Source organism: Rhinolophus sinicus, chromosome 1 (assembly GCF_057876585.1).
Source record: "Rhinolophus sinicus isolate RSI-liver-muscle chromosome 1, RSI-T2T, whole genome shotgun sequence".
In the NCBI taxonomy this organism is placed as follows: Eukaryota; Metazoa; Chordata; class Mammalia; order Chiroptera; family Rhinolophidae; genus Rhinolophus; species Rhinolophus sinicus.
The window spans coordinates 50671548-50698787 of record NC_142501.1 but is presented as its reverse complement, the minus strand read 5'-3'; the positions used below and the strand labels follow the sequence as shown (position 1 = coordinate 50698787).

General features: G+C 35.5%; 1 protein-coding gene across 5 annotated transcripts in view; it reads left to right on the top strand.

Annotated features, from left to right (window-relative positions):
* The window catches only part of SLC38A4 (solute carrier family 38 member 4), a 59577-nt gene that overhangs the window by 10063 nt on the left and 22274 nt on the right, over positions 1-27240 (top strand). The window contains exons 2-5 of one of the 5 annotated variants that reach the window (XM_019748373.3): positions 11366-11423; positions 13317-13426; positions 22308-22538; positions 26701-26791. In XM_019748373.3, the coding sequence (XP_019603932.1) occupies positions 22420-22538; positions 26701-26791 (210 nt within the window). In that variant the 5' untranslated portion in view covers positions 11366-11423; positions 13317-13426; positions 22308-22419. Of the gene's footprint in view, positions 1-11340; positions 11424-13316; positions 13427-22307; positions 22539-26700; positions 26792-27240 lie in introns of those variants that run through there. The other 4 variants (XM_088798957.1, XM_074325801.2, XM_019748374.3 and 1 more) reach the window with 4 other exon arrangements.

Below are 27240 nucleotides of genomic sequence, written 5' to 3'. Positions count from 1 at the left end.
GCTCAGTATGTCAGCAAGTGGAAACCAACTGTTTGAAGGGGGAAGAGATGGTTACCAGAGTGGACATCACCAGCTTCCACCAACATTATATTTATCCCCATTTTTACCCATACTACCTAATAGATTAAAACAAACAAACAAACAAACAAACAATCTGGCATATTTCTCAAATAGCATAAAAATATCTTATAAGAATACTAAAGCTTTTTAATTAATTTTTTTTTTATTTCTATAAAGCTTTCTATTTGAAAACACCTGTATATGTGTTTTTTCATTTCTAAATCTTAAAGAAAGAATTGAGCTGGATCTAGTAAAGGATTTAACAATGCAGACTTTTAGACATCAACTCAGATTCTAAGCAATCTTATCCAGGTTAACCTCAGGTTAATGAGAAGTAGCATATATGCGTGCTTGTAAGACTTCCTTGTATTTAAGAGATATAAAGATGGAAGGTGCCCATCAATTATGGGGTCCTGACTGATCAAAAAGCTGCCTCAAAGAGAGCCAGTCATTCATTCTTATTGCCAATCCACTCTGATTAGCCCAACATTATGTGGCTGGTCAGTTGGAGAATGAGTACTGAAATGCCAGCAGTCTCAAATCCTAGAGTGTAAGCAAAATGTAGATCACTTACTTTAACATTTGGAAAATGTATCTTGGTACATCTTTGAATCTTCATGTTTTGTCAATCTCACTGAAAAGAAAAATAACCCATAGAAAGCCAAACGAACTCCCCAAAATCTACTAGTACATTTGCATGTTTAAACACTGGCTCTGAGGACAGGTTCAGGGTAAATATGGACCATGGTGCTGTCAGCTTCACAGGCTGGTTAATGTTAAACAAACACATATTGCAAACCATGTGTCATTACACGGTTGTTTTCAGAGATTCCATGGGTCAGGGTCAAAATCCGTCGTTTTCTAGCTTTTCTACTGCACTAATCAATAGTTTAACAAATGAAATAATGGTCTAATGAACAGTGACAATTCACTTCCAAAGCCAAAGGTGTTGCAACTAATTGACTTTTATAACCAATTTTGCTGTCATATTACCCTTATGAATGAACAGTAATAAAAATACCTTTTATGTTTATAATGCTTAAATATTCATGATCTCATTTAACCCTCACAATAACTGTATAATGGTTTTTATTAGACCCAGTTTTAAAGATAAAACTGAGTTCCAGAATATTTACCTGACTTGAATTACTCAAGAAAGACTTATGAAGTAGGTACCATATTAGGTTTTGAACTTGGAGTCAATCCTTTAAATACACACATGTAATAAATACTTAATGCTTACTAATGTGCCAGAAATTCTTCTAAATGCTCTGTAAATATTAACTTAGTTAATCCTCATCACAGCAGTCTGAGGTAAGCACTATTATTATCTTCTTTTTATAGATGAGGACACTGAGGCCTGGAGCTGTCCCCCAAAGTCAGACAGCTAATAAGTGACAGGAATCGGATTTACTAAGTCTAGGCAGTTGAGCTCCAGAATCTACTAGTTGACCTCATGCCATACTGAATAAGAAACAATGTGTGCTCCTGAGGACTTCAAAATCTAGAAGGGTAGACCTCTAGACAAAATATGTTAGTTCCGCATGGAAGCACAACAGCAAAGCCTGTAGCACAGAGGAGGGAGAAATGAACTCTATCTTAGCTAAAGTCTCTCAGCGATAGGCAGCAGAATGGGGATCACATCTGTATACTTGAATTTGAACTCCAGTGTGCTGTCCATGTCATACAGCAGCCTCATATTTGATAGAAGAATTTAGAATTTCAGTGAGAAAACAACAATGCACTTATAGGAACATAGCCTATGAACCAAAGGGTAAGAGCTGAGCTTCTTTAAATAGGAAAAAAGAAGCACTCTGGTTCCTAATAGACACAAATGTAGACATAGATACAGGTATGCAGATTTCTCTCCTCATGTATGAAACATGTAATACATAATTTAATATATATGTAGATACCGACAGAACTCTTGTGTACATAAAATCAACTACAAAGCTCCTGTTATTCTAAGTCTTGTGGCCAGTCAGGAAAAAAACAGAGCTAGATGTTTGCACATGGAAAGAAAGCCTAAAGACATGGAGACACTCATGACGTCTGTTGGGACACATAATCTATGTTCAGTGATGACTGAAAACAGGAAAGGGAAAGAAAAAAAAAGACTAAAGACAATTCATTCCAATGTTCACCTTTTAACTTTGGTGAAATTTTTTATGAAAAGAATTAAATTGAAACGTTTGGCATCAGAATTTTATGACAACGTATCAGAATTATTTATCCAACACATCTCTATTAGACAACCACATTGCTATTTCTTTGAACACTGTGCAAGTATATCTACCACCTATTTACATTTCTAAGTTTTGTAGTCCAAAAGAAAGAAATAACTATTTTGCCAGTTTGACCTATTGTCATCTTTATAAGTGTATTTTTGGCACACAGTAGATCAACGTCTCAATAAATGAATGAATGAAATTAATTTGCTCCTCCCAATGGTCTTGTTTGAACTCAGGAATTATATACTTTTTATAAATGAGAAAATGAAGGCCCAGAGAGTTTAATCAGACTGTTGATAGTTCAGTGGCTAGTGAGTGATGGAATTAGAACCTGAATCCAAATCTCTGGAATAGAAATTCAATGTGCTAAGTGTTAGCATAGCAAAGGAAGACCGTGTTCAGCCGTTTAGATCCTTTGGGTGCCAGAAGATTAGAAGGGATGAATAGAGACAGTTTCAAGATGAAAGAGGGATCTCTCAGGCTTCCTCTGAAAAAGCTAGTGTCAAAAATCTTAAGCAAACTTCAAAGAAAATGCCCTCAGCTTTTTAAACTCTAGATAAGGGCACAAGCAAAGTTATGTGCATCAATATGATTGTCTTATGCGTATGTAAAAATCACCCATCATTATATAGCAAATACCAGTTTTCCAATTGTTACTTATCACATTACAGTGGACATTATAAAACAGAATTAGAGGCTACAGATGTTTGCAAATTAAGACCTTAATATTACTCAGTAAATTACTCATAATTAGGTATCAATCTTTACTTAGATGTATTTTAAAATAACTAAGAAAAGTTTAAATATATTGAACTTTAGATTCTAATTTAAAAGTAATCTTCAAACATCTAGGAAGGACTAGAGAAAGAGTCAAGAATTCTATAATTAAAAATTCCTGTAAGTCTTGAAATTAGCTTATTTTTCATATATTTTACATTAATGAAGCAAAATTCCTCATGAACCTGAACTTTTCTGTTCATAGCCAAATTATAATACAACAATCCTGATGGTCCAAACACAAAGTAGAGACCCCAGCCCACATAAACACGTTCTCCAACGACTCAATGCAGGCAAGAATTGCCTCCTGTTATCTTGGTGGTTTTACTGTTTGCAATATTGATTATTACAATTTCTAACAGAGCGCAATTCCTTCACATATCTGACATTTTGAGCTCTATGTGGCATCATTGGGTGGGTCTTTATTATGAACTCGCTTGAACTGAATAGAACAAAGAAAAGACATGGCACCCAAATGCCCTGTGATCCCACCAGTGACCTCTCCACTTGTATTTCTCAGCATTCCAGGAACACCAGGTGGCTATGTGTTCTTTCTTCCTTGCTTTTGCTCATACAGCCCCTCTAACATTCCATCTGCTCCCCACTCCATTGCTCCTGGCCAGTTCCTGTTTATTCTTTCAGTCTGAGCCTACCTGTCACCTTCCCCAGTAAGTCTTCCCTGTACTTTTGAAGCTGAGTTGGGTGCCACACTTCTCCTATCCCTCAGTTCCCACAGGCATTTTACCCACCACATTGTAGCATTGTGACCTACGGAAGCAATGGATTCCCTTGAGAGATCAAGCCTTCTTGAAAGCAAAGATTGTGTCTTATTTTTTTATTGTCTCTTTTGCCTTAGCCCCTACCATAAAGGTTGGTGCATAGGTGTTCAATAATATTTAGTGAATGAATAAATGAATGTGACTCCTTATGCTACAGTATAATAGAAATTGACTATCTCAGAGCATTATGAAAAAATATTCAGGCTCCAAATATTTTTTAAAATCTCCATTTTTCTCAACAATATTTTGAGATCTATTAGAGTGCTGATGGGGAAAAACAATCCATCATTCCAGAACAAACTGGACATGCATAATTTTATCTAGACTCTAAATAACTCATAAGTGCCCTCAGAATTGAAGATGTTTTTAAGAAAGTTAATTGTTGCTAGTCAAGCACCCAAAATATTCTTACTAAAAATAGAGATTTAGCTAGTGGCTCATGTCTGGGATTGAGTATCTATTGTTATAAAACCTAAGAGAAGAACTGTTTGTTTTTGTTGCTTTGTTTTTTAATAACATTTATTGTTTTTCTCAGAGTGAAAGTAATCTATACTTTTTAAAGTTTAGTTGGCAAATATAGATGAGAAAAGATAAAAATGATCCACATTTCCACAATCTGGAAATAACCACTATTCATGCTTTGATATGTGTTCTTTCAGGCATTTTTCTTTTGCAAATGTTTTTATATATTATATGCATAATTTTAAAAACAACACAGGGATCTTATTACTATTAAATGTTGTATCTTGCTTTTTAAAACTTACTATAATTTTGCCATGCCTTTATTATTCTTTGGATATTTTTTGAACACGTGATTGGTAATTACTGCTTAGTATTCCTGTAAGGCAATTCTCTATAAGTGGACTAATGGCTCCTTGCATATATCATGAGCATTCACTTTACCGTCTCACAATTGGCTCTTAGCATAAGAAGGGACTACTGCATTTTAATATATGGCTGGATCCATCACTTAGAGTATTTATTAGAATATTTGTTGTTGCAACACTTAAATAAGTTCTAAAGAATTGTTTTGGAGGCACAGATTGACTCAGTACCTTTAATAAAGACTTGCATTCATTCAACATTTATACAGTACCTACTATGAACTAGGCCTGGCCTAATATCAATCATGAAAAACAGACAAAAGAGATCACTTAACCACTAATCTAAGCTGGCTGCGTGGACATACTTGAATCTGTACCCAAACATCCTAAAATATACCACCTGCCGAATGTCCCTCCTCTCCTCCTGAATGAAGTCAAGACATTTACTTTTTGTGAGTCAGCTTTCCTGTATTTAAAGAAAGACTAGTGCTACCAACTTTATATCCAGCCCTTAAGGAACTGTAATTCCTAATTTACGCAACCCTAGAACAAACTGCTCAGTTAATCTGCCCTTGCTAACCCTCGTAGCGGAGGATGGGTACAGCAGCTACTAAGCACCCTGTTAGGGACTCTTACTGCACCATAGCCCAACCCTGGAGTTGCTCCTAGCCCAGCAGAAAAGAAGAGCATCCCGGGCAGAAACCTGCCTCCTCCTTCACTGAGGAGACCTGACTCAGGAAATCCTTCTTTGCAGGCACCAAAAAGTCCGTTAGGGAACACTGTCACTATCTATTATATATCTTCAATTCCTTTGAAGAACAGTTTATGGTGGACGTGCACGTGTTATTTCAACATTCTGAATAGCTCACTGAAGAGGCCAGCCTGAGCATAACCTTTGTTATTAGAGACATTGATTCTCTTACAGCATAATGTGTGCTATCACCTTTTAGGAGAGCCCTCCCCATTACAAATTCTGCTGAGTGCTCAGCTCCCTCGCTTGTCCCCTATGTCATATCAGTCTAGCCACTCAGCCTATTGGATCAGAGCTCAAGAAACTGTTGGGGGTTTAAATTCAAGCAAGATGACAGGTTTACGGAGTCCAATCACTCACTGATGAAATTACAAAATCAAAATGCAAACATTGTTCTGGTAGGGAATTTGCTTTCAAAGGAAAGGGATGAGTGGGAATCTGAAAGACAGCAATGGAAATGAATATGCTGTGGCCCAAAAAGAATGTAATTCTTTAAATCATATATTGCTATTATTGAATTAGAAAGGCAGTCAACTCAATCTAGTACTGTATTAATACTGCATTCTATACAAAGAACTTAAATTAACAAGGTAATTTAGTTGTTTAGGAAGTGTTATTATAATTATCATTATAATTACACATCTCTTAGCAGTAGTTATCTTCTCAAATAGGCATTTTAACGGGAAGAAGTCATTCATTAAAGCAAGTTTAAAAGCTCTAATTTAATATTATGAATTTCAATACATTATTTAAGTTGTATTCAGCTTTAAGCCTCACAGATCTTGTTTTCCTTCTTCACCATGGTCTATCGGCTCAGGCAGAAGCCAGGAATGAACTTGTGATACCCTTTTCTGTGCATCATTTCAAGAAATAATGTGGGATCAAGAAATGAAATTGACCAGAAGGATTTGAGTTGCTTGAAAGGGGGAAAAGCAGAGAACAAAATATCATCAACATGAGCTGTCTTCTGTTTTCTTTTTTTGTTGTTTTACTTTGTTTGTTTGTTTGTTTTGTCAGCTGAGGCTAAAAGGAACTTTCTATTTAGGTCTGTGGCAAAGTCAGTATGTTTGTCAATCTGCACTGAACTTGTTTGCTAATTTTGCAACATAGTAGTTGACTATTCAAACATTTCCAGAATGCTCCATTGTATAACTATAAAGGTGTTTGGGCTAGGGCTAAAGAGAGCAGGATGCCATCAACTAAAAGCAATGTCTCAGCACATGTCATTGCATTTCTCTTGGTTAGGGAAGTTTTTAGAACAGAAAAGCAGGGCCTCTCCCAGAGGCCTGGGCAGGGAAGCTCTTTGGGGCCTCATGCTCAGGAGGGTCCCAAATTTAGACTTTTTGAAAGTATCATCAAATGAGGTTATTTATAAAGTTATTTGTATTGTTGTGTGTGGTAAGGTGTTATTTTGTTAAATAGAAACGCTGAAAATGTACTACAATTTAGTAATCCTGTTTTGGATTTTTAAAAATATATTTGGAGCCTCAAAAAATAGAAGTGGCCTAAGGTTCCATAGATATCTGAAAGGCTCTGCCGAAGGGGAGTTAAACAATTATTAATTAATTTTTACTTCTATCTTTACAATTAATTTAGTATGTGGCTCTTTGGGGTAATATTCAATTTTATCTTCTTTTATTCCTTATTTTTTATTCTGTAAATTGAGATTAAGAATTATATAACGATGAAGAGAGATGCTTAGAGCATAGCTAAGCTTTCATCACTCTGCAAGGGATGTAACACAAGTGTGTAAGTATTCAACTCGCATTCAAAATAACACGGAATTCTGCTATTTCAATGATTTAGGAAGATTTGTGTAACATTTTTGTACAAATTTTCCCCTCCTCTCCCTCCTCCTTCACTTCCCCCTTCTCCTTTTCTTCTTCTTCTTTTGTTTGTGTGCATATATTCGTATTAAGAGAGATAAAATGAAAAATTTGGAGTTCCAAAGCATGACATCAAAAAAAGATCACAAATTCTCTTCATCACTGTAAGCCTGAAACCCAAAAGCCAAAGGATAAATCCTACATTAAAAAAGAAGTAATTAAAATCTTGGTTTTACCTGCAGTTGTACTGTCTTTCGTTTTTAGGAATGACTTGATAAGTCAGACATTTACCTACCATACTACAAAAAATAGCTGGATGAATATAAGTATGTTTTGTTTCATATTTGAAAGCACTAATATTGGCTATAAGATGAAGACAGATGTATTATGTTGGGACTTGATCTGCTTTATTAGATTTTGAGTTTTTAAATCTAAAGCTTGAAAATGATCAAAGGTAACTAAATCTCCTAGGAGAATAAGGCATCATAAAAACAGTGTAATACAGAAAAGTTAAAAACAAACAGAAGCAAAAAAAAAAAAAAATAAAAAAAAAATAAAAATGGTAGATGACCTAAAGGAAAATTGAAGCAGGAGCAAAGAAAAGCAACTAATTGCAAAAATAAAGGCAAACAAAATTATTAATTTGGCTTCTTAGTCATCACTGTTTCTACCCATCTTCTTTCAATTTGGCTATAACCAGATTCTATTTCCAAGTATTATTTTGTCCTATGACTAAAATTAGAAATTTGTGTTCAGTCATGATGAGAACAAGAGGTTATCTTTCCCAGTGTCATTGCAAAATGATGGTCTGGCTAAAGGTATTCTTGTTTTTAATTGTTGACCAATTTTGACTCGATCCAGCTGGCGTTTTCTCTTCGAGGACATTGTTAAAGGCAGAAATTTTAAACAAAATAATCAATAGTTTTTTAATATCGGCAAGAAAAATTCTACTTTAATGTGTAGGTATGATCTGAATCACTTAATTTATTTTGAGGCAACAATTTTGTACTTTCAATAGAAAACATATTGGAATATACATTCCAGGACCTTCTCTGTACTATTTGAAAACGATAGCCACAGACGGATGGAAGGGGTGCTGAAGGGCATGAGCTATCACCATACATTCTCTTTCTCTATACAAAGAAAAATGAAGATTTTATTGTAAGTTTCTGTATCTCGTAGAATGATCACATAATATTTATAGCATGTATTGTTAGCTAGTGAAAGTGATAAATAGAAACAGTAGTACAAGAAAGAGTCAAACTACCATTGACCACAATTCAGATTCTTTCCATCTGCCTTTTCTTCTGCCCTCATTCTCAGACAGGTAAACTATTAGTCAGCCTCCTCACTATCCTCTTTGTTCTGGCCTCCATCTCTATCCCATCATCCCATTTGCATTCTTTCCCTCATGATTTTCTGATTTTTCTTTAGATGCTTTCAAGAGATTCTCACCACTAAAAATCTGGGTTTCCTAGACTTAATGCCTTTTGCAGTCTGCACTATTACGTTCTGTTCTGTTTTTCTCCAGAAAGTCTCCACTGCAGCCAGACTGATTCTCTCTGTTGCCAGAATATATTTTTAATATGTCTGCATTTTCATCCAGGATGCCTCTGCCTTTCCTCTCTACCTACTGGAATCTCACCTGGACTTTAAGTCCTTCCTCAAGGTCCCTGGGCTCCCTGAAGCTTTCTTGGATGGCCTCAGCCCTTGGGGACTCTTTGGGAGTCCTGGAGCATATTGTGCAATCCTGCTAACATAAATTACATTACAATCTGAAAAGCCACATATCCCCTTATGTAGGCATATCTTACCCCTGCAATCCTCCTGCAGCCCCCTCTGGACCAAGTCTCATGTACCTGTTCTTGGTGGCACTTATATGAATTCCTTATGTGTAGGATCAGTTAAAGTGTTTGTCATCTCATTGCTCAGACTTGCTTCATTATTCACTACCCACATATTTTTAATTTTACTCATTTTGTAAACTCTGTACGTATTCTGGTCCATTATATCTTTCTACAGTGATACTTGAACCAAATGAGAACCTAACTGAATGTGTTGCATTTGCCTTGTTTTAAAGATCAAAAGAGCACAGACCTATTATCTAATGTATATAAAATTACATCATGGTATGATTTTAAGAAACATTCAGAACATGAAACTATAATGTTTAAGTCTGTATTTACCTTATGAAAGGAAAGTCACTGTGAGTTAGTCAAAACCAGACCACATATTTCTTCATTAATTTTGGCATGTCTAAACATGTCAAATACTTTAGGGAAAAAACATTTAAACAACAAATAAGGTCTTAAACTATTTGAATTCAGCTAACTTTTATCAAATTAGTTTTCGTATATTTGATTTTTTAAACAAAAATCTGGAAGGTTTTGTGATAAGAATTTTGCAATTAGAGTAGGTTCAAAAGAAACATGATAAGACCCTTCAGGGAAGTCTCTTATGTGTGCTTTTTATTTTAATCCAACATGTTAATTTACTATAATTATTTAGTAACACTTGAAGAAGATAAGAACTATAGGGGAGCCAAAACTTTAAAATTTTAAGGAGGTAAAACTTCAGGTATTTATACATTTATGTCCATCCTATTTTATATGAAGATATCATAGCATGAAATTCACAGTTTGGAGTACACTTATTCTTTTTCAGTTGATCCATTATCAAATGGGATTTTACTAGGATACAAATATTTAAGTTTCTTACAATTATTTCACTTTTTTGCTTGCTTAATCTTATACTCATCTGGTAACTGTTTAATCAGAAAGAAATCTTAAATTGGAAAGATCACAATTAAATGATGGAAGTTATTTGAAAAGATATATTCTTTAAATTTCCCTGAAACTAAAGTTAGAATATTTGTTATCATTTTTTCCCCTAGACCATAATGGTTTTAAAATGATAAGGGACAAAACTACAGGGTAGCTCTGAAAAATAAAGAACAAGTTAACTAAAAAGCAAATAAAAGTAAATATACCATAATGAAGTTAATAGACCAAATGGGCACATTTGAAAATTAAACGAGAAATGGGACACCTCATTAATTGGACATTTTGTTTAATGTCTAATATCTTGTATCAACTTAAGAATTTCTTTCTTGAAGAACAATGTTTAGCTGTGTTTTCTGGAAATAGGGAATTAACACAACTTTTGTAATCTAGCATTTCTTCTGATCAGTTATCAGATTGCTCATTCATGCTATAAAAATTGATTTGCAATATATAAATTTTCAATTTTAAAAATTGAAAATATATTAAAATCTTCAATATGTAAAAATATATTGAAAAGGCAAAGAACCCTTGATTCTGGATTGATTTTTAATCTGTTTTTCTCACCTCACTTTCAGAATAAGTCTATGTGATGCTTTTTCATGACATAATAAATTATTTGCCAAAACATTTTAATTCTTTCCTTGATATGTGGAAAGCCAAGTAGAGTTTTTTGAAAGGAGGAAAATGTCTGTTTAAAAATTTGTTAAAAACTCCAAACAGAGTTTTGCTTACTCAGCACAGTTCCTTTGCAATGGTAGCAGTGGCTGATAGGGCTTTGTAATTTCCAACCTCACAGCACCTTGAGTAGCTTGGTGCCATTTGAAGTGTTTGTCATTCCATAACATTCTCTCTAAAGAAGTCATCAATTCAAAAGAAAGTAACTCTTCTGCTGTACAAATATTTTCTAGGCATTCTGATTATAATAATTCATTTAACAGTCTGACTCAATAACTATTATTATGTTGTTGTTTTACTTTGACTTCAGTTCATAAACTTTTTGAAAAATTAACATTTCTAGATTTATTACTCAACCAACCTATAGAATCTGGATACAGAATGACAGTAATCAAGGTAGAACTTTCAGTAAATGAGTATTTTGTTGTATAAAAGCCAAATTCTAAAAGCAAATAGAAATTGGTGTAACCGATGTTTAATCCAAATGTAAAACAGTAAACTGATTTAGCTTCTCTTTTTTTTAAGAGCTGACGCAATTTGGACAGAGGGAGGTGTTGGGGCAAGGTGGTGGTGGTGATTGGCTTGTCTCCTTCACGCCCACTGGTCTTTAAATTGTTGTCTAGATGCCCAAAGGTCCATATAAGTCAACTCTGTTTCAGGATTCTACCACCCCAAACAATTCCAGAAAGACTGCACAGGACTGGATAAATAATTAAGGTAAATCTGTTTTTACATGAATATATGCAGTGTTAAAATAATGCTTCCTTTCTTCTTTTTATGGTGTTGACTATTGATTACAAATTAAAATGTTTGAAAATTACTACTTGGGTAATTTTTTCTCATTAGAAAAAAAAGATCATTTCAATATAATGTCAGACATTGAAATTATTTACCCAGATCCTGACTGCAGTTTTCTTTTGCAGATAATTTTAGGTTTGAGCATAAAATTAGGACAGTGGATAATAGGAAAAGAAAATATTGCAAAACCTGCAGGTAACAAGTACTTAGTTATTTACATCTCCTTAATAGAGTGAAGAGTTGACATAATTTGTCTTAGAAAAAAATACAAAGTTTAAAAAGCACATTCTCAATGTTATAACATTAAAGATTTTCTTTACCTTGAAAACTAAAACACCCACAAAAAGTTAGACTAATCAAAGAAGGAGCATTCTATGAAGCTGATGTGCAAGGCTGTGTCATTGTCAAATGAAAAAATATGTTGTGTCTCACTCTGTCTTCTTGGGTGGCCATTTTAATGGACTATTTTTAGAGCAAATTTACTAGAAGAAACTGAGAAATTGAATAGAATATAAGCACAGCTTTAGATTTTAAAGGATTGAAATCAAGTATCAAAAACTAGAGCTTTACTGAAATTTAGTAATCAGATGGGGAGAATTCTCAGTGCATTTAGGTTCCCTGATTTGGGGCATTTTATAGAGCATATACTGAAGATTTTACTTAAATGCCCACATGATAACAAAGCTAAGAGTATTCTATAACTCAGTGAGAAAACACGTGAACTGATGATGTATATCATATTCATGGACTGGTGGCTGAAGGAAGTTTTATCTTGACCAACTAAAGAAATTTAGGTGTGTTTTCTAGAAAAGATTTCCATTTATGTTATAGGCCAAGCTCTTCCAGTTATTCAGATTTATATTTAGATAATGCTTTGGGATTTTCTTGAAAGACTTTATATGTATACTCCTAAGAAATATATCAGTAACATTTAAGTACTGATACGTGTAGTTTTGAGGGCTAAACTCTTGAGTTTTATTTAACTATGTTATACAGTGTGCTTTACGGGTTATTGACAGTATTATTTTGAATATATGAGTTACTTTAAAGAAAGTGAAATAATTTATTTTCAGAAATAAAAAGCAACTCTAGGTGTGGTTCACTATTGATTGTATAGAATAAAGATATTTTGAAATGTACTGTATCCGCAGTTTATTACAGGTTATTAAATATGTGTGTAGCACAAAGAGTTCACTATGTTACATCTATGCTACATATCCCTGTACATTTATGGAAACTAACTATTGTTTGGGAAAACAGAAACTAAAATTTATGCAGGCATTTAAGATGTTTCTTAGTGTTTAAGATAACTAGAGACTTTATGTCTTCTTCTAAAAGCAGAGCTAGAAAGTTTGTAAGCAAAATAACATTCAGATTTTATGAATAGTCCTTTATACCAATCAAATGGTTGCTTTAATTCTTATATTAGCAATCATGTAACATTCTTAGCAAAGGGAAAAGACCTCAGCACAGGGTTATTTATTTTAACTTTTCTAGTTCTCCCTAGATGTTATTTCTAAGCTATGTCTAAGTAGAGGAGAGGAATGAAAATGCTAAGATATTAGCACAGCAAAAGGGAGTAGTCAAGTAAATACAGTTCTGCTGTTACTGATGATTTCTTTTCTATTTCAGACTGAATGTAGTGAATGCTTTTATGGAAGTTAATTTCTATGAGAAATCATGCCAGAGACTAACAAGCCATCTATCAATATGTGACTAGAATGGCATTGCTGAGAAAATTGTTTATGAGAATTTAACAAACAGCTATTGCTAGATTGATTTCATTGCCAAAACTATGTTCATTTATCTCAGATATATTTTGGATGTGGATTTAAATCGTTCCTTGGATCCGAGATAATTTGGCTTTCAGAAGTTGCATGACCAGCTACTTCCTGCTTGCTCAACCGAAGGGTGAATGACATGTGAGTCTATCTGCTAACTAAATCTAAATTTCAGAGTAGATTAATCAGAACTGAATTGGCATGAAAGACGAAACAGATAGGGATGGTGGGAAATGCTCTGACAATATTAGCTCCCTTTTCACTTTTACTTATCAGGTAAAATAAATGTTTGCAGTAACTAGGGAAGGTCATAACTTTTGCCTCTTGAGTCAAGGACAGTTTTGCTTTCCAGATTTGATGTCTTTGAAGTTGAACAACATAAGTAAAGTAAATTTGAGAAATTTGCTTTTTTGAGAACCTTGTATCCTGAATTTCTTAGGTACCCATTCAAAGAACAAGACATTATAGTTTTTAATAACAAGACTTTGGATAGAAGGAATCAACTAGTTAGGATATTTAGGAATCTCTTAAATGTGATAAAACAAAGTCTTCTAATGGTGATAGTACTCTAAGTACATTTGTTTCAAGTTTTGATTTTGCATCTTCCTGAATGAGTGAATTGAAACAACAATGCAGAAGACTACCACGCTGGAACAGCCAGTCTGTTTCTGTGAAATGTCCTTGTATCACAGAAAACTTAACTTAATTGAAAAGAAAGGCTAGACTACAAAGTTCTGTCAAATCAAATTTGATTTTTTCTTTTAGAATAATTTGGAACATTCATTGTGCGACAAAGCTGTTCTTTCTTCTGGTAACCAGACGGAAACATTTCCATTTCACTTTGAAATATTAACTTATAAAGGAATAACAAGAATGCATACTTGTATCTATAAAGGAGATCATATAAAGTTGCATTGATCTTAGTAGAATATAACACTTAATAGAATATAATAACACTTAGTAGAATATAACACAGTAGGCACTGTGCTACATATTGGGAATATGTAAAGTCTACAAATCTGGCATTGTTTCTACCTTCCTGAAGCTTTCTGCCTGGTGGAAGAGTCAGGTATTTATCAAATAATCACACAACTAATAATGTAAGTGCAAAGTGTGACAAGTACCAGGAGGGAGAAGAGAACGTGCTACAAGAACATATAATGGAGGATCTAGTTTAGATGTGGAGCTTCTCTGACCACGTGGCATTTAAAGATCTTCAGATTCTTTTAGTCAACTTTGGGAGATGCTTGGAGTAAGAATGTGGGGAAGAGCATTCCAAGCAGAGGGAACAGCATGTCAAAAGATCCTGAGGAGGCAATGGAGAATTGAAAGAAGCCCAGTATATCGTTAGTTCGATTCAATAGGGGACTAAAGAGCTATGTCTGGGTTAAAGTATGTAGAGTCTTACAACATAGTAGGAAACTTGACTTTATTTTAAAAACTGATGAGAAAATCATTTTAGGGCCTTTAGCAGGTAGTCATTTGGAATAACATAATGGTCATGGAGAGAGAAGTAGATTAATTTTAAATAAGCATTGCAAGAAGGACTGATAGGGTTTGGTGATAGATTAGATTTGGGTAGGGGGGGTTCAGGATAGAGAACGGGAGGTGTCAATACTGACAGTCAGATTCAGCTCGTGAGCAATTGGTGAATAGAGGTGCTGTGCACTGAGATGGGGAGCAGCAGGAGACTCTATGCCTGTGAAACTTATATTATGTAATATATTTTACAGAATATATTACTCTATTCTATAATTACATCATATTTTTCAATCACAGTGTTCACTAGCATCATTCTTTTCTAGCCTACCTATGTGGTGATTAATTGATTAATTCAATAAGTATTTACTCAGAGAAAAAAGTAAAAATGTGAAGTCAGTTATAATAGTTTGTTCAAAAATCTGTTTTTCTAACTACACAGAGTTCATCAGGTGCAGGGATTCTGTCTTATTCATGCTGTACCTTTCATAGTGTGTAGCTCACATTTCAGTCTCAATATTTGTTGAATGAGTAAATACCATCTGTAAAATACTTCTACATTGAAGTAGCACAGTGTGATTAATCATATGATTAAATTTTAGCCATTATGATGTAGTCTAAATGCTTCCAAGTATGTAGTTATTGCTGCAGGCAAATGATGCACAGTATCTAGTTTCTCCTAATGTTCTTAAGTTTTTTTAAAGCTGTGCGTTTAGTTGCTGTTCCCTTAAAATAGATCAGGAATAGAATCTTCAGGGCTAAAGATATGATCTATGAAAATGTGTTTCAATTTATGTGAGATGTCCCTTGGCCAAAATAAGGATTAGGGTCTGAGGTCTTAAATCACAGTTTCATACTTCAGGGGATGTATTAATAGGTTGGTAAAAACTGCAATTACTTTTGCACCAACCTAATATCATATCATCTTCAAAAGAGAACGGAATAAGTGTTTTATATGTGATAAAATAGCATAATATTACATCTTGATTTCCTTATTTGTGAAGGGGTACCTACCGTGTTTACAGAGTTTGTGAGAGTTTTGAGAACTGTAAAGTTCTCTTTTATAACTGCCTAAGATACATTATATACATGTGTACATATGCATATAAAATACTATACATGTTTACATGCAGATAAAGACAGCAATTAAATTCTGATTATTGAAGAGGGAAAAGGGATTTAAATGTATTGAAAACCAACTACATGCCAAACTTTGACACTCAAATATCATTTAAACCCGCACGAGACTGCTTTGCGGTAAATGGTATTACCCTCATTTTACATATGGGAAGACAGAAAGTAAGACGATAGTGAATCTGGCAAGGATTTATACCCACTTTTATTTATCGCCAAAGCCAGAGCTTCTGCTCCCCATCGGGCTTTAGTTCTCTATAACAGAGATGGCAGTACACAGGTGGCGTAGCATGGAGGCTACTTAACCACTCTGGGCCTCCATTACCTCATCTGATAAAGTGGGAATATGAACAAAAATAGTACCTGCATACATCAGAGGGCTGCTGTGAGAATTTAAAAAGTTGATAGACATGAAGCCCTTATAATAGTGTCTGACATGTAGTAAGTGCCATATGAGTGTTTCATATTCTTTTATTATTATTATTATTATTATTATTATTATTATTATTATTCTGGGATTAGCATGGCTTAATGTGATGGAAATCAATGAGGTTCCTGTGAATAAGCACAAGGTGCAAGAAATTTTTACTGAAGTCCCCAGGACTGCCAACATGTACACTCCTGTAACCCCCTAGAGGGGTTGACTAAGGAAAGTGTGGCATGCCGAGGGGGAGAGCATTTCAGGTGCTGTCACTGGAATGTGCAAATGGCCTGAGGTAGTAGAGAACACAGGGAGTGCCTGAACATGCAAGAATGCTAGGTTGCTGCAGCCACACCAGGCGGGGAGGGTGTGAATGGAGATGAGACCAGAGAAGTGGGTGGGCTACGTAGAACCTTGTGGGCATGGTGAGAATTTTAGACTTTATCCTAAGAGTACAGAGAACACGTTAAAGGGTGTTAAGCAAATGAATGCTATGATCGGAGTTTTGTTTTAAAAAGCTCACTCTGGCTGTTGTGTGGAAAATGAATTGGTGGTGGGGATAAGCAATAGAGGATTCTAGGACATCAGTTAGGATTGTTACAATTGACAATGTAAGAAATGATGGTAGCTTGGCTATGAGTGATGATGGAAGAAATGGAACGAGACTAATTTGAGAAATACTTTAGTTACTTGTAAAATCAACCAAACTTTGTAAAAGACTAGACACCAGGGGTAAGAAAGAAAAATTTATAATAGAAGACTGATAGTTCTGCTCTGAGTAGCTGGATAAAAAGTGACAACATTTTTTGGATAGGAAATATTGGAAGAAGAGGGAACTGTCACAAGTTAAATTTTGGATACACTGAATTTAAACTGCCTTTGAGATATGCAAGTGCTTACATCAGTTAGGCCATGGAACAATGGAACTGGAGACCACAGTAGAGTCCTGCGCCAAAGATGTAACGTGAGGAGTCCTTGGTGTACAACGTCTTGGAAGAAGATTGGAAGAAGGGGGACTTAGGAATTAGCCTTCAGGAATCCAAGCAATGAAACGTCAAACAAAATACTTTTTAAAAGAAAAAAATAAAACAAAACACAAAAGTTCTGAAATATAATAGCGCCATCATCAACAAAGAGAAGTTCTGAAAAATTCCTAGAAGCCAAAAAGCAGATAGGGCTGGAAAAACCTGTGAAAGAGAAAAATAACCAGGGTAAACCAGGATAATTGTAGGGAACAACCAGAGGGAGCCTGGTAGCAGTTCAGTTAAGTCAATATATGCAAAGAGAAGGCATGGATCACGGACAACCAGTGACCATGTATTCACCAAGGAACCTCAATTTAGACATCCTGGTCAGTTTGCGCTGCCACTTTTGCCTATAAGATAAGACTGTGATTGAGTTTGTAAAGAAAATCTGAGAATGGACTCTAGAATACTCATAGAAATTAGGGCCTTCACAGCAAACAAAGAGGGGTAACAAGTAGGAATAGAATCTCCACCAAGAGGAAAATATACCACAGCATTTTGCTGCCAGAGGAAACTCTCTCTCCTCAAGTGCCAGCTGTGTCTGGAATTGGGCTCCTCCCGGATGCTCCACACACAGACAACTGCAGAGAAGCCACTTATACAGGACCAACAAGGGAGAACCCTGTCAGTGACACGGCCTGCAAAACTCAGAGAAACCCTGAGTACTAGCTGTGTAAGTTAACCAATATACTCTTTATTCATAAATATGAACACACAATCTAGGATCACCAAGAACTTAAGGAAAACCATCAGCATGAAAGAGAAGAGCCAAAATGAACAAACAGAATAACTCCAGGAAAAAAACAAACAAACGAAAAAAACAACTTAATCTAAGGAACAAAAGGAGCTCTTGAAAATTTGAGAAAATATTGCTTCTGAAAAAAAAACAAAAAAGGTAAAATTTTAAAAAGAGGAAGAGGATAGGAACAAATTATTAGAAATTAAAAACATGATTGTGAAAAACAATTAATAGGCAGGTTGAAAAATAAAATGGATATAATTTAAAAGGAAACAATGTTTTTTATGCTACTCTCAATACTTCCTTCTGATACCAAATGTGTGCCATTTCCCCCCCACACCCACCAATTCACAATATCAGCTGGGTAACCTACAATTCAACTGAATTCTGACACTGTCTACCAGGAGTTACTGTGCTAGTGTCAAATCCCAAAGGTTAAGGGCTCAGTCCCACAAGATTGCCCCCATTCAAATGCAAATGCAAGTCCAGACTTCCTGTACTTCTGACTAACCAGCTATAAATCAGATTAAATAATTTGCTAGAATTGCTCACAGAACTCAGGAAAAACAGTTTACTTACCAGATTATTGGTTTATTATAAAATAATACAATTCAGAAACAGCCAGATGGCAGAGATGCCATAGGGCAGAGTATGAAGGAAGGGATGCAGAGGTTCCATGCTATCTCCTGGAGTGCCCCCCTCCCACCAACTCCATGTGGTCACCAATTTGGTTAGGATTCTTTATGGAGACTTCATTATTTAGATATGATTGATTAAATCATTGACCATTGGTGATCAGCTTACCCTCCAGCCCCTCCCCTCTCCCACGTGGTTGGGAGGTGGGGCTGAAAATTTCAACCCTCTAATCACATGGTTGATTTCCCTGGCAACCAGCTCCCATTTTTAGGGGCTTTCCAGAAGTCACCTCAATAACTTAAACTCAAGTGTGGTTGAAAGGGGCTTGTTATAAATCACAAAAGATGATCCTTTCACCTTTATCATTGCAGAACTATTTCAGAAACTGGGGACAAAAACTAAATATTAATTTTATCATATTAGTAGCTCTGCCTGGGAACTGGGGATGAATACCAAATATATATTTCTTACGATATTACCATATCACACAGCAGAAGATTAAATTTGGTATTTTGGACATGATATCAAGGAAATATCTCTGAACATTGAACAGTAAGACAAAGAAATAGAAAATAAAGAGAAAACATTAGCAATATAGATTAACAGGTCTAATACTAATAACTGTTTTAGAAGGATTAAATATAGGGGAATAGCTGTTTTAAAATACAATATTTTTCTGATCAGAAGAAAGATATGACTCTTTTAATTGAATGGGCTCTCCACATACAGAGTAAGATGAGTTTTTAAAACAACTCACATCTAGTTCCACTCTGGAGAAATTTCAGATAATGATAACAAGAAAAATTCTAAAATCCTTCAGAAAGAAAAATAAAATAAATGAGAATCTGACTCATCAGTGGAAGCTAGACGTCAAGAGATAAATATCTTCAACATTATGAAGGAAAATTATTTTGAATCTAGAATTCAAACAATCAACCAAGTTTGAGGGCAAAGTAAATGCATTTCCCAACCTGAAACAACTTAGAAATTTTGTTTACAAACATGGACACATTGTGTGAAAAAAGAGTTATTCAAGGTGGTATTTCAGCATAATGCAAAACAAATTGAAGAAAGAAGATGGGATGGCATTCAAGAAACATTGACAGCTGTATACCCAGAGGGTGGAGGAAGAAACCATTCAGAAGATAAAAATGTATCGAATATATGGTGATGGAAGGAGAACTGACTCTGGGTGATGAACACACAATGGGATTTATAGATGATGTAATACAGAATTGTACACCTGAAATCTATGTAATTTTACTAACAATTGTCACCCCAATAAATTTAATAAAATAACAAAAATGTATGGAAAATCCACTTTCAAAGTTTGAGTAATGAAAGATTGTATTTCATTTATTATGTAGCCAAACATACCTCTTGGTTCTTTGGGGCATATTATTTACACAATCATAAGGTATAAGTCCTGATTTTTGGTTTTTTGTGATTAGAAACAACTTACAGAAAATTATAAGAAATTTGTTTTACATAATAGTATGAAAATACCATGAGTCTCAACATTGTACAAGTAGTTCATTAACTAAAACAATTAGTTTGTGGGAAGGAAGGATAGAAAAAAGTCTGCTAATTTCCTTATCTTTCATAAGTACCAGGTGAGTTGATAAACTAAGTCAGAGATGTTTTAGTGAGTAATTTAAATTTAGAGTGACCAACTTTAAATGAAGAACTAAAAACAGAAACTGTCATTAGTGGTTGCTGCTGGGAAGTGAAACTGGTCTGTGTGATGTGTGAGAGAAAGCTTTGTACTCATTTAACAAAAGTTTCCTTTTTTGTTTTTTTTTTGTTTTAACCATATGCATGTCTTATTTCTATTCTCTCTGTTGGCTTTCAAGATTTTTCTCTTTATCTTTGATGTTACACACTTACACTCCCTTATTTATTCAGTATTACTGAATATATTCATTTTTATTCCTCCTGTTTGAAGTACTGTGTATTTTTTAAATCCTGAGAACCTCTATCTTTTTTCAGTTCTGGACAATTCTCTGCCAATTCTCTGGACAATGTCCTTCCATTTTTGTTTCTCTCTCGTCTCACAATTCTCTCACATTAGAATAACCATTAGAATATGTTTAAAATTCTGATTCTTATTTTCCCCCCATGTCTCCTAAATTTATATTTTCCTTTCTTCATCTCTGATATAATGTGAGTGATATCCACAGATCTATCTTCCAGTTTCATTACTCTTTCTTCGGCTGAGTTTTCTGTGTTTCAATGACTATATTTTTTTGTTTTTGTAATTCCTTTTTTGGCTCTTTTTCAAACTATCTTTGTCTTTTATAATGTTCTTATTTTATGGATGCTATTTATTATTTTGAATCTTTGTATCACTTTTTATTATGTTAATTTTAAAGTCCCTTTTAAATTGCGTTGCTACTCAGGTTGTGAATCTTATCATTTTTCATGCCTACTCATCCTGAGTTTCCATATGTGCTTTGTAATTTTCATAATTTGGAGTGTGAACTCACCTCAAGTGTGAGTTGCCTTCCACAGATGTGCTGCTTGTAGCACTGGATTGTGTAAGCAGTCCCAGGAATTTTTTTGTTTTTCATATTTGTCGGAGGATTTATGGATTTTATGAGTTCTAGAGCAATTTTTATATTAATTTCCCTGCTCGGGATTCTTTTTTTTTTACCAAATGGGTAGTGTACATTCCAGAACCACACTTTCCAAGAGTGATTACATTTCTCCCAATACAATGGTTCAACAAGAAGTGAATAATTTTAATCAGTGAAACTTTCAGAAGAAATTGTATCAACAAGATATGATGAATTTGTTGCATTTTTTATTTTTACACAATGCCAGTCACCCCTTTTCACTTTATAGTTGAGGAAAATGAGGTCCAAAAAAGTTACATAGCTTGTGCTGAGATCCAATGAATTAAAAGTGAGCAGAACCTAAAAACTGGATCTTTTTGTTATTAAAATGAATTTTAATTTTATATAGATGGTGACTGACGCTGATTTGAAGGTGTACTTCCTTTTGTTACTATTCTTAACTTTGGCTTCATGATCCAAGGGCCTGGAAAGGAGCTCCCTGACCTGATTGTACCCCATGATGCATGTTACCAAGCATTTTGGTGCTGTTAATTCTTTCACGCACAATTAGCAAATTAAAGTGGTAATTTTTGTATGTTGCTGCTAGTAGAGACATTGATAGATTCTGCGTTGGCAGAACATCTTTTGTCAATAATTTATTTTTGTCTCCTTTTCTTTTAAGTCATGCAATCTGCTTACAAATACCGAAAGCTTCTTGAAAACTGCTGCTACGTCTTACGAGTTATCTTTTTTCTTCCCATGGTGACTAGCAAAGCACCTGCCTCTGTTCATAGCCATAAATACTCTACAAACATGGGCTGATTTGGCAATTTGCCAAGAATTTTATTTTTTCTCTTTCATATTTCTTTTCTGTTTTGGGTAAAGGCACCTTTGTGGACATATGAATATGAATTTTTCAGGCGTTTACTTCCTCCCCATGTTTTCACAGGGAGCATACACAAAGTAGGGGCTTCATATTCATTTATCTCATTTAAAGAAAATGGTAATGATTGGTTTTGTGTTCTGTTTGCAGAACAGAGTGTACTGAACAGCAACGCAAAGTGGAAGAACCTTAAGCTGAAGGTACGGTATATTGTTTACACTGAAGGAGCTCGTGTGTGGACAAGAAAGCGCTGACAGCCCAGATGGATCCCGTGGAACTGAGAAATGTCAACACTGAACCTGACGATGAGAGCAGCAGTGGAGAAAGCGCTCAAGACTGCTACTCCAGGATGGGGAATTTAGAAAAGACAGCAATGAGCAGGTATGAGGTTAAAAATGACCAGGTTCTATGGAAAAATAAGAGAAGTTTGTGAACATGGAAAACAAGGTTCTTGTCAGCCAGAATTGGATTGATTTCCTATCTGAGAGATAACAATGATATTGATGTTAATACATCAACTCCTTGATCCTGAAGTACACACTAGTGTGTCATTTTTATATGTCAATGCTTTGTGTGACTAATTTAGAATTAAAGTTACAGTGTTCCTGTCCTCATTAATCATCTAATTTTAAATAATAGTAGCCTATCACTTCGTTTACCTTCTGACCATTCTCTCTGAGATTCCTCTTCTTTGACTACCCTTTCAATGTTGCTACATCTCCAGAGCTCTGTAGGGATACTTTGCTCACTAAAAGTGTCCTATCGGCAAGCTCATTCAGATCTATCATGGTTTCACCCACTAAACATATGCCGTATCTTCAGCCTGTTAGACTTATCAACTGAATTCCAAATCATTTATATCCACTGTCTTCTATACATCTCTACTGGGTGACTCATGTGTCTGAATTGCCTCATTTACAAAGTCAAACTTGTAATGCTAATATGAACTCATAATTCCCTTCACACCCTGCTCCTCTTCCAGGAATCCCCATCTTGATAAAAGTCACCACCACCATTCAGCAACTCAACCGAAAGACCCTATTGTCAACTTTGACTCATCCCCTCCCCCAAATGGCACATTCAGTGTTTGACTATATCCAGTTGGTTCTACCTCATTATGCTCCAAATCCACTCTCTTCTCTGTATCCATTCTATTGCCATCTTACTTTAGGCCCTCGTCCTCTCTCACCTGTCTATTAAAACATCTCTGATTTGTTTCTCTGTTATACATTTTGTTCTCCTCAACTAGCCCTCCACCTCCTTGCACAAGCAATCTTTTACAATTGCCAATTGACTCATGTTCCATTCCTGGGTAAAGCCTTTCAGTGGCTCCCCATGAACTATAAGATAAAGATGGGACTATATGTTGCTTGGCATGTAAGGCCCTTCAGAGTCTGTCCCTGACCTAGGTCTGCTGTCTTGCCTCTTGCCTGCTCCCTGTTGTACCCTCTTCCCTAGCCTTGTTGAGCCACTCCCAGCATCCTGTGCCTTCACTCATGCTGCTCCATCGGCCTGGAGTGCCCTCTTAGTATCACCTACCCACCTTCTCCTTTTTCTCAATCGACTCCACTCATCCCTCAAGACTCATCTCAACATCAGGTCTCCTATGAGGCCCTCCCCACGGTGCAAGTGGCCATTCCCTCCTCTGTGCACCCTCTCCCTATCCAGATATCCATCACGCCACTATAACAGGTTAATAACGTCTGTGGTCCTAGCACATATCACATTGCCTAGTACATAGTAGGTGCACAAGTTACTTGTTAAATACATCAATTTCTCAAAAAATATTATACAATAGAAATTATGCATGACTTACGACACTCAGAAGGTTACACCTGAAACTAGTATAATATTGTATGCCAACTATAATTGAAAAATAAAAAATTATTATAAAAAAGACACTCAGAAGGGAATTTTTGACTAAATCTAGGCCTGAAGTAGAGTATTATCCTCAAACAAGGACGTCTCATTTCACTCACAACATCCAGGAAGGGCCATCAGAGGAAACGCTGTTCTTCCTCTAAGGAGTCAGTGCAATAAATTTTAGGCTTGTTGGACTAGAGAGGCCCTAGGAGATGCAAATCATGGCGCTTTCTAGGAAAAACAAAGTGATAAAACATGGAGCTTTGGAATCAGCATAGTAGTTGGGTAACTTTGGAGAAGATATTTATCTTCTTTGAGCTCCAATGGAAAATGCAGAATGGCAAACCAGCACCTACTTTTCTGAGGCTAAAATGAGTACCTAGAATGTAGATGATACTCAGCCAACTTTTGTTATTTCTCCTTCACTTCATCCTCCGTAGTAAATTGATCCTAACCTGAGGGCTCTTTTGTTTCTGAGAAGGATGCAGAGGTGTCCAAGCTGAAGGGGACACCGTCCCAAGAATGGTCCTACAGAGCCGTTTTCCATTTGGTCTTCTCAAAGCCAATAATGGAAAGAGCAAGAATGCTTTTGTTAAACTTCATATAATGTATTCTGGACCGCTCACAGGGACTTGCCTCACTCAAACATGGGTCATCATTTTGCAATTATAAAATCGCTTTAAAAAGAAGAGTTTTGTTTCTGTTTGGTTTGGATTGATTCCTTAAGTGTAAATTTTTTGAGACATTCAACATAGTGTATTGATTTGGGATCATTATATTTGTGTTTTCAGTACATGCTGGATTTGGTATCAAAACACTTAAGACACTGGGAACGTTTCTCATATATTTTATATAAGCTTGGCATGTTTTATCACTACAACTCATCCCAGGCCAAAATAAGAATATGCAAATGCCTCAAGAAAGAAAATCTAATTACTTTCACATTCTAAATTCTAAAAGCTACTCATGGACTAAACGATTCTAGTTTATTCATTAAGGTAAAACATAGACTGTTGGATGTTCCAGAGTTTAAATTCAGATGACACTTGTTTTTATAATCCTTAGGCCCATTTTACGCTCCATTTCATCTAATTGTCTCAGATCCCAATTGTGAGTACTACATATACATAGTCACCACATAGCGAGCATATTAACTACAGACTATTTAAATGAAACACAAAAGGGAGGGGGTGCAGAGATGGAAGAAGGCAACATCTGAGGGCATTATGCTTCGTATCAGAAATAGAAGGAGAACACCAGGAAAAGTTCCTCACTTATAAGTACACGGTGAGGTTCTAGAAAACCCACTCCTTGGGTTCTAGAAAAGCACATAAAACTTTGTGATTTTTGTCTTCTTGTTCTAGCTACACCTAATATTGTTCTCAATTCTCAAAAAGTAACCTCGTTTAACCCTCTTCCTCACAAGATTATTTTCAGGATTAGTTCCTATTATTAAAGATAATTTGTACAGGTCTCCTATAATAATTATTTTGTACATTTTTTTATTTCTACGGGTTCGTTTAATAAAACATTTTCCAAGGACTTTACCTGACCCTCTCATGCAAGAAATTGTTCTTAAACATGCAATCTATCTAATAATAAAGCACTTTTAAGAAGCATGCATAGTTGAGCATTTCGTATGACAGAAAGAAAGCCTGTGTGATATTTTATAGTGTCAAAATACGATGGTGGCAGCTGGACTCATTAGTCAGGCCTTCTGGAAATGTGGCTGGTACGACATTCATGTCCTCAATGCCCCTGATGTAATTGCAGGAGCTGCCAGTACAGTTAAGGGGTGTGCAGCTTCCAGCCAGACCACAGTCACAATGCCCCATGAACAGTGACATTTTAAAGTCCTGCTTCTTTCCAACTCTTCTAATAAACCACTGGGTTTCTTCAATGTTCTTCTTTTCATCCATTGTCTAATTACCCAAGCACATTTTCAGAGTAATTAAAATACACGCACACATAAAAACAACCAAACAGAACACAAAGGTACCACTAAATTACTTTCCAGCAAGGGCTATGTGAATCAACAGGTGGAACCAAAAAAGAGAAAAATACCAGCCACGGGGTCCTGCTTGGGACTGTGTGGCACCATGGAAGACCCTAGGCTTGGAGCCGGCTGGGTGTGGGCTCGCTACCCCACTCATCTGAGTCACAGTTGCCTCATCTTTAGAGTAGGGGCACAAAAATCCTCTCATGGGGATGTTTACGCATCAGATGAGATGAGATCACAGTGCCCGGGCACTTAATAATATTTACTGAATTAATAAAATCATCTGATTATGGTGTGGTAGTTGTGGAGAAACCTCAGTCACGACTCTGTACCCTTCCTTTGGAAGGGCTCTAAATGGGAACAAAATTAGCTCAAATTCTCTTTCTTGCACAGTTAATGTATGGAGAAGAAATGTGACTTTAAAATATTCCGACTAAAAACAGTGTTTTCTTCCTTCATAACTTCCTCCCTCCCTCCCAAAGTATGTTTCTAACTGGAGCTCAGTCTTTGGTCTGGAAGGAACCCTAGTACGAAGGTGGAAAAGAAGAAAAAAAAAGTTTTAGGTGTCTTGTTTTTCCTCCCCTTATTCAGTTACTTAGATCACTTGAAAGATAAATATAACTCAGAGCATTTACTTAGATGTTTTTACTTTCTTATTTGCCTTTTTGTATGTGTTTTCAGTCAATTTGCTAATGAAGATGCTGAAAGTCAGAAATTCCTTACAAATGGATTTTTGGGGAAAAAGAAGCTGGCAGATTATGATGATGAACATGTAAGTGAACCTCTGCTTTCGCGCAGTAAACAGGACTCGGGGGTGTCTGACTACCTAGCTCTCTGTGGGAAAACAGTGTGACTGAAATTTTCCAAGCCTTGATCAGCACATTCTCTGTTTATTCAGGCCCTTACTGGAATAGGGGCTTGTTTTTCCTGTTCGCCATATGGCTGCATAAATCATTTATGAAATTTATTTGTTTTTTGGAGAAATCATTCTAACCCAAATGTAATCTGCAATCATACATGCTTTCCCTTCTTTATGTTACTCACCCTGTATTTTTTATTTTTACAAAGTCCCCCTGCTAAAGCCAAGCACTGCATTCCATTGAAAACTACATGCCTTTATTGAAGTTGAGTCAATAAAAAGCTTTCATTCACTGCAATTTTACCTTTGTATTCAATCTCAAACTATAATCTCCTCCAGGAAAGATAATGTGAGAATAAGAA